The sequence below is a fragment of the Abramis brama genome (genome assembly GCF_963993115.1).
Source record: "Abramis brama genome assembly, chromosome: 25".
Lineage (NCBI taxonomy): Eukaryota > Metazoa > Chordata > Actinopteri > Cypriniformes > Leuciscidae > Abramis > Abramis brama.
Window position 1 is genome coordinate 16871354 of NC_139987.1, and position 16017 is coordinate 16887370.

The 16017-nt window shown below is 37.4% G+C and overlaps 1 protein-coding gene across 3 annotated transcripts in view; it reads right to left on the minus strand.

The window, feature by feature from the left end:
* robo3 (roundabout, axon guidance receptor, homolog 3) overlaps positions 1-5649 on the minus strand; it is a gene marked incomplete at its 5' end in the record, with an annotated part of 146644 nt that extends 140995 nt beyond the window's left edge. For all 3 annotated transcript variants that reach the window (XM_084103858.1, XM_084103857.1, XM_084103856.1), the window contains one exon: positions 5493-5649. In XM_084103858.1, coding sequence (XP_083959984.1) covers positions 5493-5649 — 157 coding nt within the window. The remainder of the gene's footprint in view (positions 1-5492) is intronic.
* Positions 5650-16017: the final 10368 nt, after the last annotated feature.

A 16017-nucleotide genomic window follows, 5' to 3' on the forward strand; every position in this document is an offset into this window, starting at 1 on the left:
CAAATATGTCGTATCATTCTATGTCTTTAACAAGGAGTTGAGTTCGCATACATAATCGTAGAAAATGTCTTATACACAAAAAAAAAATGTAAAGACTTCAAATAAAATATCCATCTAGATTTTTCCTGTCCTACATTTCCCCCTCTAAGCAGACAATTAACTTGTTCTTGTTTTTTCAAGTCTTTATATCTCCATGGAATGAATGTACATCTGTCTCTCAATTTTGTTTGTGATGTTCTTGTGATATTTGGGATATTTTTTCTTTGATTTTCTTTTTATATTTTGTTGGATTTATTCCTTACAAACACCCCAATAATTATTATGATGTCTGACATTTTGCAGTTTTTGGATAATGTTGTATTTATCATTTTGATGTTTTGAAAAGAAGTGTTTGTTTTTTTATTGTATCTGATTTTTGCATAATTTTGTATGTATTCAGGTATACTATTTATATATCTATGTGAATGTTATTGCACACATGATTTTTGTATGCTATTGATGTACAGTACCGGTATATGTACTTTTCAATTATTTTTGAGTTTACTTTATTGGATGAAATACGGTAAAGAATCAGGTGTGCTGTTATCTGTTACGGCACTGATGACGATTTAAATCGAAAAAGTTTTGCCTTTGTATTTGGCCTCTTTCTAAGATTATGTGTGTGAGCTCCTCTTCTTGATAAACACTGATATATTTTTGAGCTTACGGACGAAAGTAATTTGTTTATATATGAATTCCTTCAGTATTTGGTGCGGACGTTTTACAGCATCTTGTTTTCTATGTAACAACAGCTTTCTAATTGCATCTGATAAACACGTGATTATCTAGACAGAGAACCACTTGTGCAATTTCACTGGCATCTGAGTTCTATGCAAAACTCAATAACAGCCTTACATAATGAACAAATAATGTAAGCATTTATTACAACGGTTCTGAATTCAGAACATTCCTCCAGTGTAATTCACAGACAAGTGAGTAACTAAGTACTGTAACTGAGCTATTACTAATGATAATTGACCACAGTAAATTGGTGCTTATCCATCTTTATCTATTTCAAGGTTTGTTAAGATTTTCCCATGTGAATGGATAACTGGAAACAGAACCCTTTACATAAATTTACCATGGTAAACAGTTTTTTTAGTTTCATTTTTGGTCACAAAAGTAGCTCATATTAAGTTATCACCGTTTTAATGCAGTATTTTGGCAGGAACTATGGTTACAGTGGTATTTTTTGAAGGATTTGCATAAAAAAATAAAATAAAAAAAAACATGAGGCAATTTTTATTGCTTTTGGTGGAACATACCATGGTAAATTTGTGAAGGATTTGTCTGAAAAGCATTCTTTAACTTTTTTCTTCTTTTATCCCAGTTATTAATTCACATTGCAGAATGTTGACAAATCTGGACATGAATGAAGATGAACAAGCACCAAACCATGAAAAATGTAGGTGGTAAAGATGCCTTGCATCAGCCCAGAGGGAGTAAAAGACCCGTGAGATGAGGGAGGGCTGAGCCCACTTGACCTCTCTGAGCACACAAACACATACATTAGCACAGCGGGATTAGAACACGGCCCTGTTACCCCCGACAACAACACAGCCAATTAGAGAACATGGGATCAGCCCCCTACTGCGGTCTGGATTAATAATGGACAAAATATATGGCTTTTCTGTGCTGTGTCATTTTTTTATAGATGCAAAAACTACATGAAATCACTTTATAGAGCTAAACGCAAGTGCAAAATGATGTATATACTAAAGTACAGCACAGTATGGAAACACTGACCAAATCAAACCTGCCATTTGCATCACTAAATTATACTGCCTTAAACATACAGTAAACTAATTGAGATTTATAAAGCGAAAGGACGGTCTGTCACTGCCTCTGACATACATTGAAACCGAGCGGCCTCATTAAAATGTGTATATTAGACGCATTCACACACTGAACGCACAATGGGACGCAGCGTTGATGTGAAAGCACAGGAATCCATTGGAAAGCTCGCAGCTGCGGCCTCAGGTGCCATACGCTTCCTCACATGGCAAAACTCATTTGCTGTCACTATTCATTGTAGATTCATGAATTTATATTCATTGTCAGATTAGTCACTGAAATAAGCTGTCATGACAGGCTGGATTGTCACCGAAAATTTCATTTTCTTGCGTCGGGTCAATTACCATTCTGAAAAACAGACTGTTACAAAAACCGATTCAAAGGGGTCTGGACTTTCATTCCCACTAGAGCTGGAATGAAAGAATACACAAAGGATTGCCTTTTGCAATCAAAAAAGCTCACGGAAATGAACTTTTTATGCCACATTCATAAATCATACCGACTTCAACAAAAAAACAAGACAAATGCAGACACATCGGTCAGCTATGCATTACCACATCCTATAGACTCCATTTATGTGAATTCACCATTACTTCCTGGCTTAGTTATCAGGCGCTATTGATTTTCCCTCCCATCTTCGATTAGTTTAGAGGGCCAGGGCACTCATTTCATAGAAATCAGCACATTGTATTGGTGAATGCAGTGGACAAACTCACTGGTCATCAACACGGGTATGAAATGCGGGATCAGGTCTAATACTCTCTCATCTCTTGAATTACTCATAAGCAAGCACACACACACACACACACACTCAAGTACCCAGAGACTCACACATAAACACAAAGCGCTTCCTGAAGCTATTAGATCAACTTCTATATTCATTTTAGAAATAATGCTAGCACAAAATCAATACTAAAAATGCTAAGGAATACAGCGCAAAATGTATTTACACAATAACAAAATATCAAGGAAGATCTCAGTAGGCTCAAAACACACACAGGAGCCCAAATACACACACAGCATGATGTAAAATTCTAATTCATATCTGTCAGCAGATGGAGAAGTGCTGCCCAGAGCTGGGCAGTGTGTGTTTGAGTGTGTTTTGTGCTTAAAATCAGTGCTGTGTTGGCAGTGTTTGGGGAAAAGGACGGGGGAGTATTGGTTTTGATCATGTAGCTTCCAAACTCCCTCTCTCTCTCTCTCTCTCTCTCTCTCTCTCTCACACACACACACACACACACTAACTCACAAAGACACACGCACAGTAGGAGCAGAGGTCTCAATGGTGCTACAGTCTCAGTATTATCATTGCTCACCAAATCAGATAAGGCAAGCTGTGATAAGCTTCTTTTCAAAGGTACATTTCAAAAGCAAATTTACCTCCTACATGACCATCTGTAGAAAAAAACCTACTCTTTATTTCTCTCTCTGTCTCCAGAAAGCAGCTGTGAATAAAACTCTACACTGAAACGGAACAGGGAGTCTAGAGCACAGTTAACCATCAGGATGTGAAGAGAGGGGTGAAAGTGGAAAGAAAGAAAGAAAGAAAGAAAGAAAGAAAGAAAGAAAGAAAGAAAAATTATGGATGAAAGAAGGAATTAATAAATATAGGAATGAATGAATGAATGAAGGAAAGAAGGTGGCTGGATGGAAAGGAAGAAAGAAAGATGGATGGATGGAAAGAAAGGAAGGATGCATGGATGTAAGGAAAGAAAGAAGGATTAATGGAAAAAGAAAGAAAGAAAGATGGGTGGATGGATGGATGGATGGATGGATGGATGGAAGGAAAGAAAGAAAGAAAGAAAGAAAGAAAGAAAGAAAGAAAGAAAGAAAGAAAGAAAGCAAAATTATGGATGAAAGAAGGAATTAATAAATATAGGAATGAATGAATGAAGGAAAGAAGGTGGCTGGATGGAAAGAAAGAAAGAAAGAAAGAAAGAAAGAAAGAAAGAAAGAAAGAAAGAAAGAAAGAAAGAAAGAAAGAAAAAGAAAGATGGATGAATGAATGAATGAATGAATGGAAAAAGAAAGAAAGATGGGTGGATGGAGAAAGAAAGAAAGAAAGAAAGAAAGAAAGATGGATGAATGAATGGAAAAAGAAAGAAAGATGGGTGGATGGATGGATGGAAAGAAAGAAAGAAAGAAAGAAAGAAAGAAAAAGAAAGATGGATGAACGAATGAATGGAAAAAGAAAGAAAGATGGGTGGATGGAAAGAAAGAAAGAAAGAAAGAAAGAAAGAAAGAAAGAAAGAAAGAAAGAAAGAAAGAAAGAATGAAAGAAAGATGGATGAATGAATGGAAAAAGAAAGAAAGATGGGTGGATGGATGGATGGATGGATGGAAAGAAAGAAAGAAAGAAAGAAAGAAAGAAAGAAAGAAAGAGAAAGAAAGATGGGTGGATGGATGGAAAGAAAGAAAGAAAGAAAGAAAGAAAGAAAGAAAGAAAGAAAGAAAAAGAAAGAAAGAAAAATTATGGATGAAAGAAGGAATTAATAAATAAAGGATTGAATGAAGGTGGATGGACGGATGGAAAGAAAAAAAAAAAAAAATTAGTGAGATGTTCTCAGGCATGAGAATGAGACGTGATGAACAGAGAGCATGTGAGATGACAGTAAGTGAGAGAGTCAGTCTGTCAGCTGAGCTTCAGCACAGAGCGAGAGTCTGAGAGATTGAGAAAATCAGTCAGTGTGTGACGAGTATGAATGGAGGCGTGCGTTTAGGAAGGATGTGTTATTGATCTGAACACCGCCACATACATGAAAGCTCATTAAACTGGCATCAAGGTAAAATAACCTCCTCCCAATTACCTTAACACAAACACACACACACACTCACTCACTCAGCTCTCTGTCATTACCCACCACAGCGGGAGATTCCCATTACACACACTCGCTGACAATGGAGGAAATACATCCATTCAGATTCACCATGAATTCATAGAACGCTTCTGGATGAGATAACCACATTTCAACAGGACCTCGCAAATCACATCATCTAAGCACTGCTGCTCGAGACAGATCTTCAGCTGGATCTATGCTCAATTGGTTCGAAAATTAAGTTAAGCATCCCATCAATATTGAGCCACACTGAGTGTGTTTGACTCAGTGTGGTTCAGAAAATAAAGACCATGAGAGGCTTTAGACAAATGCAGTGAATCAAATGAATCATTTCAAGCACAAGTTCTGACTGACTTTGTCCTGACAACTTTCTGATTTAATATACTGTAAGTACTGAAATAAAATACTTGCCAAAAGTAGCTCAATGCTCCATAAATATTTCAGCAACTAGCGAGCACATCAATTCTAATATCAAATAAATATCATAAGCAAGAATCACAGTCATCAGATTATATCTAAGAACACTCATTTGATACACATTTCTAACCAGTACAATGTTTAAAAAAAAAAACTTTTTCAGAGGATCTGAGAAATGTAAGATCTCAGATCTCAGAAATGTTGGATCGCAGTGATACATAATACATCAATCTCAGAACGAAAGTTATATCTCAGAATAATAATAAATAAAAAATTAGATCTTACAATAAGGTTGAATTTAACATGATCTAACAATACTTTTAGAGCATGTATTAGTCTTGATCAAAAGTTTATTTTTTTCATTACTTAATGCATGAATATACATAATATAAAAAAAATGCTCACCATTGAGACCAGTGAAGTTGGCCCAGTCCAGCAGAGACGAGTTGAAGGACGGGATGGAGGAGATGTTGAAGAACAGGTCGGTTCCGTTGGTGGCGTCACGGATGGTGTCGGTGAACAGATTCATCTGTAGAAGTGTCTTTATCAGGTAACGCAGCATCTCTGCCGTAGCTGCGGAGGGACGCTGCCCCTCTTCCTCTAAAATCTGTGCTTTTATCTCTCCTGTAATGGGTTTGACAGTCCTCTCGCTCTCGGAGTGAGAGTAGATATTCGAGTTCCTCGCTCTACCGGGGCGGAAGAAATGCACAGTCTTATTTCCTTAATTCAGTCCTTTTGGAAACAGTCACGAAAAAGACAATAAAAGTCCATTCAGGCAAAAGGTGGAAACTTTTCTCATTAGTTGTCAGCACTCGGAGGGACGTCTCGATGAAGGGGGGCGCCCCTCTTTCATCCTTCTGTTGTTCTTCTCTTGTGGAACGTGTTCAAATTCGTCCTCGTCTTTTGTCCTTTGTTCTGGAGTCACATAACTTCACACACGTTTGTCCTTCTGCACAATAACACCTCGCTGGTGTGAAAGAATCTGGCTATCTGATGACCCTCCCGAATCGCTGCTCTTTTTCCCCCACCCCTCCCACTATCCCTCGCTCCGTCTCGCTCTCCCTCCTCCCTCACCCCCTCCCTCTCCTCTTCCCATCCTCTGGCTTCCTGTGATGGTGTGATTGAGTCCCCAGGGGTCACCGAAAGAAGGGAGAGCAGGTGCTGTTGGCAATAAATGTTTAATTATTGGATTAATAATCATCCCTGGAGGCGTACATGAACAGGACGATACACTGTCCCGCCGGCGGATCCGTATACATGTGCATGTATTCCCGCAGACACACGCGCAAACAAACAAACATGATGCAGCACAAACTCCAGCCGTCTGGCAATATGGCAAAAGATGATGTGTCAATTACTGCTACATTGTCTTTTGACAACAAGCAGCCCACTGTGATCTCACACTGTGATGTGCTCCTACAGTAATAGACTTTTTCCAGCATTTCCACTTTAGAGAAATCTCAGAGGGCTCGGCTGTGTGTTGGAAATCCTAAAAGAGGACATTTGTCTGAAGTGTTGTTCTGGGTAGCAGTTGGAATCAGTGGAGATGTTTTTTGTTCTATTGCCAGTTTTATGAATCCAATCTGTGGCAATTTCTTCAGTCGATTTGAAGTTGCTGGTGCTTGCTCAATACTTAGCGTTAGGGATTTTAACAAACCCCTCAGCATTAAACTAGTTTCTGATGCATAAATATTCACATGAATGATACCTAAAATAGTGCGGCTAGTTTGGGAGGGATGTGCTATTCAGACAGTAACGGATGAAAAAATTTGCAGGTTTATAACCGACAGATTTTCTTGGGTATCCGTTAACCAATGTACAGAACCAATTTTTTATTGTTTTGTTATCTGCTTTTTGACAATATCTAAAATTCAATAAAACAATGAACAAAAAATGCTATTAATATTATATTGTTATTAGTAGTAGTAGAAGTATTTGGAAAAAAAATAATAATAAAAAATAAAAATAATAATAGTATTAAAAACATATTGTATTGTATTAAAACATCTAAAAAAAATCATAAAAAACTAAAACAGAAAATAAATCAAATAAAACAAATCAAAAGTAAGATATATATTATTCCTTTTTGCCACATCTGCCAATGGCCAGTGACTTAAGAAAATTTACCGGCCATAAATATTTTTTACTAGCCATGAAACTGTTTTTGGGTACAAAAATGTAATAATCAAATGTAAAATAACACTGCATAGTCTTCACTGTATACATTTAACATGTATTAATCCTTAATTAAAGTTACAAAAGTTATTCAGTCAAGAGGAGTGAGTGATTTTTTTTTTTGATAAACATTAAGGTATATATCAAGCTGCTGTCACTTTAAGAGATAATGCACGTATCCAATATACTGACACATGTGTTTTCCTTCTCAACTCTTTATGTTCACTTAAGACATAACTGACTATGTTTACAAGGATACTTGCCAAAACGGGTTAAAAAAAAGAGTTCAATTCAGAATTTGCGCGCTGAATGAGACGCAGATTTCGCATGCGCGCTTCGGATGTTTGCACACAGAATACTTCCCACAGCGCACGAGTAACAGATTGAGTTCCCTTTCGCGTGTCCTTGGGATATATATCTTCTATATCTTTAGAAAAAGTCCCATACAATTACATGGAAGGTGGGACTAGAGTCATACCTACGCACCATAGAGACTTGGGTGGACTCGTTTGACTTGCGCCATAAGCAACCACAACACCTGGACACCATAGTAATGCACTGAAAACACTCTGAATGTCTTAGCAACCATTGTGTGTGCAACCAGACAAGGACAACTTTTACAGTTAGAAATTTGTACAGTTTGCATTTTCTCTGTTTTTGAGCTTTGAAAGAACAGATGCCTCTCCTTTGTAAACAAGTATCAGATTGAGAATCAAATGGTGTTTCATCCACACATTTAAAAAAGGACACAGAAGAAAAAAATCTATTTCCTCCATCTGTTCTCTTGTGCACATCACCATATGCACAGGACTGAACAGTGTCATTCCTGTGAGAAAAGGCTTCTGTGCATGTCCACACAACACTCAGCAGGAGGGCGCTGGGATTGTTGCGTGTGCATGCATGTATGTATGTGAATGCGTGTGTATGAGGCGTTCTCACTGGACTCATGTGCTTTGGATACGGCGCTTGACAGGATCAGTGTGCTGCCCATTAGTGCGGCCCGTCCCCTGTTCGTCGCGAGACAAAGAGACGCATCCGCGGTACAAAGTTAGCGTGACGACCCCCATCGAGCACTTTCGGAGAGGAAGTTTTCAGCCCAGCCCCCGTTTCTGTCAGTGATGTTTTGTATTCATGGGGTAGATGTGCCAAAGGCTTCAACACAGGGTGCCAATCTTCACAGAGTTAGGGGGATTTCATAGACTGCAAGACTTTACACAGAAGAGATGTGACGGTACTATTGCACAGTGAGGGTATCAGATGGTAATACCATAGTACTTTGATATAGTCCATGGTGCTGCATGATTATCATAACCATATACTATGGTGTTTACACAGTACTTCAAAGAATATAATGGTACTACCATGCTAAATCTTCAGAAAATGTTCATTTTGAAAATAAGTTTTTACATTTTTATTGATATGGCCTTCTTTACATGTTACATAAAATTGTATAAAATAATAAAAAAAATGTTATTGCTCAAAGGTTGCTCTTTCACAGCCAGAAGTTCTCAATAATGGTCATTTAAATATAAACCTTTTCTCATTTCTATTACATTTGACGGATTTATTCAGTGGCTTATAATACCTTCATTGTTGATCAAATGTTCATATTGAAATCCCTTACATTTAATTTAAAGATGCCATATTATACATATTTTATAAAGTCTTGATTTTGTTTTTGGGGTCTACTAGAATAGGTTTTCATGATTGAATGTTCAAAAAATACATAATTTTTCATATATTTTACATTGTTGCAGCACCTCTCTTCCCAGTCTGTCAGTAACGCTCTGTTTAGTTCCTTGGTGTGTTTGACTTGAAGTGGCGCTGCCCAGACCGATTGGTGTATGACATCAAAGTAGCACGAGAGCGATTCGAAAGCATATGGAGCCGTCTGCTCTCTAAATGCTCTCATGATACTTTGATGTCATACACAGATCAGTCTGCACAGCGTCAAAGTCCCTTTAAGACCAGTAATTTCACTCAGCAGCCATCTTTGCAAGTGCAGCTTCTATCTCTTTGAATGGGGAACATCAAATTCTCCAAAACTGTTTGCCAAGCTAATGATAAATTTCCCATTTGAAATAATTGTACTTTAGTATATTTTCTAAAAATATATTTTAGAAAAATCTACTTGAAGTGAAAATTCAGTTTATTTTTTAAAATAACACACGTAATGAATTTGTAATGTACTTGTAACACAAATAAGGTACACTTTAATATCACTAATCAAGCATGTAATTAGTCCCTACACAGGCATATACTTAAAGTATACTAAGTATACTTGAAGTTGGTCCAATTTAGTACACAAAAGTACACTAAATACACTTAGGGCCCTATCTTGCACCCAGCGCAATTGACTTTGTACACCGACGCATGTATCATTCCTATTTTGCACCCGACGCACAGCGGGCTTTTCCCTCCACAGACACACGTTGGTAAATTAGGGAATGAACTTGCGCTCCCGGGGGCGGTTCAGCGAAAAGAGGAGGCGTGTTCCAGTGCAAACGTTCCCAACTTCCCTGGTGCTATTTTGCAGTTTCAGAAAACAATTCCGCCACAGACCAGGAAAAACCTGGTCTAAAGTCAGTGGCGCGTTATTCAGATGCTATTTTTAGGGCTCATGCTTGGCCATAATGTAGCGCGTGCACAACGCGCATACACTTTGCTTCTCTCATCTACACAGTCGCAGAAGTTCCCATTTTTGCAAACCATACACAATTACAAGGAAAAATATTACCACACGAGGGAAATCATTGTGGTGTCCATGAAGATGTGAAAAAATAGGCATAAATATAGCTTACACATTTACCCAAATTATACTTTAACCCAAAGTTAAACGCCTGTTTAACCGAAGCTAATTTGGGTGGGTTTCTCCCATCCCCATACAATGTTACTTCTATGTCTTTTGCGGCCCTGTCGAGAACGTCGGTCTCCTCGGCTGTGAACCGCTCCTGGCGTGCACCTGGCAAATCCGCCATTATAATAGCAATCCGTCATGGAACAAGCACGCCTGCTTTTAAAGGGAATGTGAGATGACGCTCTGATTGGTTTATTGCACGTTACGCCCAAACCACACCTATGAGTAATGTAGCTACTTCAGACCAACCCATTTTAGATTTGCGTCGAGATCCGCCCACAAAGTTACTTGCGTTTCGCGTTTGATACTAGCGTTTCAGATCGTTAAAATAGGGCCCTTAAAGTTATTCTTTACTACAATTTAATTACAACTAAAATATCCTTAGTGCAAAATTAGTTGTTTCAAAATAGCACGCTTCAAGTTAACTAATCATTAACACAATTTAGGTATACTGATAATTAGTCTGGCTGCAAGTATACTTAGCTTTTTTTTTTTTACACCAGGGCAGTGCCGCTTTAAGTCGAACATATCTCCTGTCTCTATGAAGCTCCTTCCTCCTGTAAAGCGCAATGTGCTCTGATTGGTCGGCTCGACAAGTGTGTTGTGATTAGTCAACCACTTTGAGCTTGTTTCGGAAATGTCACACCCCTTCCCATAATCACGCATTTCAGTTTCTAATTTTTTTTAAAAAAAACAGTGTTTCTTGGACATGGCGACAACACACTACTAACACAACTCAACCAGGCCTTGCCTTTTTTTGCGTATCTATAGGCGGGAATTATTTAAATGAGGAACATTGTGACGTCTATGTTCCCGGAACAAAACTCAATCGAGACGTTTCATGGAGTTCAGAAACATTGCTATTAGAGAACAACTCCCTTTAGAGTGGTCTTCATGCTTAGCAACTTTGCAGACCTTTTTTTATGCTTATACAACAAGATCATACACTAAAGATAGTTGAAAATGTAAAAAAGCATAAAAGACTTTGGTATCTTGCCAAATTTGAGCACAGTTTGAGACATATTTGAGACTTCTTTGAAAACTCAATGGAGACATAAGACTACTCAAATCTTTTTCTAAGAAAATAAATCTCCATTTGTTCTCCATTTGATCTCATTACTGTCTGGGAGAAACAAATGAGACCTCAAAGAGTTCTCATTTGTAGTTATTTCATATAGGACTATATGTAAAGATGCTATGTGAACAAAACATCACACTCATATTTACTGTATGAACTTTGATCCTGCAAACAGCAGTTCACTTATGCAGCAGTTTCCTCTGAATGCACCACAAATAGCTCATCAGCTTGTCAATAGATGTGATACACACTGAATGTGGCTGCTATGGAAACGCGAGACTAGCTATCCATAACCTAATTCTCTTAGAAAGATGAAACCAATACAGTAGTCATTATTTTGCTCTGTCAAACTTTAAAGCTCTGTGTGAAGTTAAAAGACATGCACAGCATGATCATCACTGAATGTTTCATTCTCCAAAATGCTTCTGATGTGCACACAGTCATTCAATAAACAACCAAACCCAACCCATAATGTGTAAAATCGTAACCTGGTAAAGATGCAAAGCAGATGCCTTAATCAGTTCTACACCAAACAGTGCTGAACAATTTATATGAAGCATAAAACATGAAAAATAAAAAGTCATCAGAAATGAAGTGCCTTTGGCTAGGGAGAGCATAATGATCTTGTTATGATCATATTCTCTCCTCTGTGGACCCCAACATGGAGTTATTGCTCTCTCATGTGTACTAAGACATATTGTAGTGCCACAAATTCACATTTTTTTCTGAGGAAGTTCGTTGTTTCATCAATCCAACTGAAAAACCTCAGACAGAAATGACTTTAAATGTTTCTGAAAGCCAAAACTTAGCTGAAATACTTAGTGTCTGCAATGTTTACCACTAACATAAAATCAAGCATATAGCCATATAAATGGTTTTGAAATCAAATATAATTAGATGCATATACTTTTGACAATTTACTGTGTATCAAAAATAAAAATGCAAAGTTCTGACTAGGGAATACATGGTCCAAAGCATCACAATCCAAAAGAAAAAGTAAGGCAACCTGTTCAGGATCTTTCTCGGGATTTGTATTAACGAATATAACATCTACACTAACACAGGATTAGCACACCATAGTAGTTTTAACATCAATGCAGACTACTCTACAACAGAACAACTTTATTTAATGCCATTTACCAGGCTGTTAGCAGCAGCACCTTGCTGTTTTAAAGATTTAGTTTTCTGCTCTCTCTCTCTGGAATCCTATACAATCCTTTAAAAATGCCCCCTAACAGTCACATCACGACTAGAGAGCTCTGTGAGAGAAATCGATACTGCGCTCAAGACAGCAACCATGCTGTTTTCCCTTTACCTGCTCGACACCGGCACAATCGAAGACTCATTAACACAGATTCTTCCACTCTCTCTGTGGACTCCAGAGGAATCAGTCTGACTCAATTAAAAGACACATGGACCGGCACATCATTGATAAAACTTTACACCTCCGGAAGAGCAGTGAGGAAACGCAGGCTTTGTTTTCTTCAAAGACTATTAGACTTGTTCTTTGTAATGCCAGCTGCCATAGATTTTAATTTGTGTTTTTGTGTCACCAATTGATTCCAATGAACTATAAGTCTGCAGCTGTTCGTTGTTATAGTCTCAAATATCGAAGAACTTGGGCTGTCAATTCAATTATGAGATTAAACAGGCAAATTAATCTAACCACAATTTAACAATACAGAGGAATAAAATGTTTTGAAAAATTCTGATTTTTTAAGAATTATACTAGTAGCCTTGTTATGAAAACTTTCAAAGAAATGAATAAAATGAGATTACATCAAATCAGTCATAAGTGAATTATAAGAACACATAGAACACAATTTAAGTAGACACAAATCAGAAAAACTTGTTAGTAGATTAACATTTTTAAGTAATTGCAATTTAATAAGATTAAGTTAGTCCAACTTAAACTAAACAGTTTTTACAACATTTTCTTTTGTTTCAATGACTTTTACTTGTCAGAGTAACTTGGAATGGTCAAGTTCACATAACTTATTTTTTTCAATTACGCATGGTTTATTTACTTCATTTTTTAAATCAACTGATCACTTTTTACATATATATATATATATATATATATGTATGCACCCATAAATAATACAACTAGCAAATGATATAGGCATATTTGGATTTAAAATGTTTCAAAAATATGTATTTGTATGTATTTACTTGCTAATAATAAAATATTTATACACATTTGATTTTATATTTCATATTTATTATATTATATATTTTTAACTTGTAATGTATTCATTTATTATTTATTTATAAATAATTCATTTCAATACAAATAAAAATATACAAAATATGCAATTGTTTGCTGGAAGTAAATTTTCACGTTAAATTGACAGCCATAATGAGAACGTATACAGCCATTTGGAGTGCAAAAACGTCAGTTATAGTCGGTTCAACTACCTCACCAAGACAGTGAATATCTGCATTACATTCAGCATATTTTATATCCCTCTTCTAAACGGGAAGATACTAAATAATTCATGTAGCAAAACAGAAGGTTATACACATGATTTAAGAGCAGAATAATCAGTGGGCATGTTGACATGTGAGCTCGCACACACACAGCAAGCTGACACGTGCCAACCTGCTCATGGTGAAAGATATAGAGATGTGTCTGGTCTGTCTAGGGTATGGACGTGAGGGACAGATTCTCTCAAAAGACCTCCAGCTAAGATAATAAAGATCACCGCCAACATGCCAAGCTGTGCCAGGGCTGTCTGAAGCAGCTGTGCCCGGGTCTGGTATAGCTCTCTGCTGGGATACTAATGTTACGGACCTGTCATGAGGTTTGGATGACGCGCTGGACCTGGGTTTGTGTGAAGTGGGACCATCTGACAGATTGGTGATCTTGGGGAGCCCAGAATCCAGGTGCAGCCACCAGGTCCCACAGCTGGATGTAAAAGCTCCAGCAGGGTAAAAACCCTTTTTGTAATTGGGCGTCTTTTGGCTCTGGCACAAACAGGTTCTGACCTTTGATGGCTAAGCATTTGGTCTTCCTCATCATTAGGCTGCTTTGCCCATATGCCAAGAGATATAATTGGTCCTTTCCTTCTCAATCCAGCCTGAGCAGAATGTTCATTTTCTCTTGAGAGGAAATGCCACGCCATGAAAAGGTTCTTCACCAGTTCCTCTGCTTCTACAGACAAAAAAAACTGTTGACAAGTACATATGTGACCTGCTCCATCAGTTTTTTTTTGTTTTTGTTTTTTGCACTGAATAAAAAATGTTTTGATGTAATAATTATGCTTCTAATCCAAACCACAGTCGAAATAATAATCATTTAAATGGTGGCTGTCACAAAAACCTGTTTTTGAAAAAAATGTCCTCTAAATATTTCCAACAATTTCAGACATTTGACAAAATTAGGATATTTATTTAAAAAATACATAAATGATTAAGACATCAATAATAGGTTAAGTAAAAATGTAATGCATTAATATTATAGTGTGTATATTTAAAGGTGCGGTCACATCGGTGCAATTTTAGTCCATTGTCAACAGTATATCAATGTATAAAGCACAACTCACGCAGAAGTGTTGGTCATCATGTTGAATTTGCGAGAACCCGTTGTGAAATCTGCATGTGGAAATTTGTCCCTCACACAAAATTCCAGACTACGTGGCTTCCTATTGAAATTACTGGATTTCGCCCATGAAAATTCGCCAAACAACAGTAAATGTGACCGCGATTTGCTCATAGCTAAAGTTACAAGCAATGGGTTTTGAACTTTCCTGAAGTAAATGTAAAGTCATATGTCGTTGTTCACAAGCTGTTTTACTGACGTCTTTCTACAGTTGAAACACTGCGGTTACAAGACAGATTATATGTTTCAGTAAGTTATACTGTATCTGTTTATTCACATTTTTTCCATGCTATAACTAGTAGTAAAGAGGAAGAGATGATCGTTTCGCAATCTGTCACAACATATTAAAGAGCACCAAAACAGCAATTATTGTTGTTAATAGAACTGACATAACATGAAATCAGAGAACTTGTTTTATCAAAAATAACATGAGTCAAAATCTTATTTCTCCACAAATGGCTCACTGCGTCTACAACTCACAGTAGAGCACGTCACATAACCTGATTCCCTCTTTTGTGGACATTAAGTCAGGGAGGCAGGTCAGGGTGACAGAAGCAATATGTTGGGGTACCAAGGGACTATTGGATGCTAGGTGGCCTGGGGAACACTGGGGGCAAAGGTGTAAAGAACTCAAACAAACCCTGTTCCTCAGTCAACAGAGTTAACTCTCCATAAACGCTAAGCAAACTCAGCATAATCGCACAACAATGGCACAATTAGCCGTAACCCCATGGATATTAGCTTGGAAAGCACGCCCCTTGATTCATGCCTTTCAGACATTTGCATTATCATCCTTTTTTTTTTTTTGCCTCAACCCCTCATTCTATTTTAATTCCCCCTTTTTTTCTAAAAAGCTCATTTGTGAAAATGCTAAACACTCATTTAAATATGCATAGAGCAGCACCCCTGTCTAAAATGAGGTGCAAAATAAAAAAAACCTACAGACCATGTCTGGCTCATGTCTGTGTCTGAAGCGTAGAGCTTAAATCAGCAAATAACTAGCTCTGAATTGAGCACAGCATTCTGCTTTAGCATTCACAATTGCGAAAGACCTCACCGGTACTTAGCAAAGCCCCTCGCTCTCCTACAATCAGTGTATCCCATTTTGAACACAGGAGAGTTCATCTCAATCAAGGCTGACGAAACAGAAGAGGGCTCTGTATTGACTGTTGAGGAAAGATGAACTACTTGTTTTTGCTCCAAAGTGAAAGGGAATTGG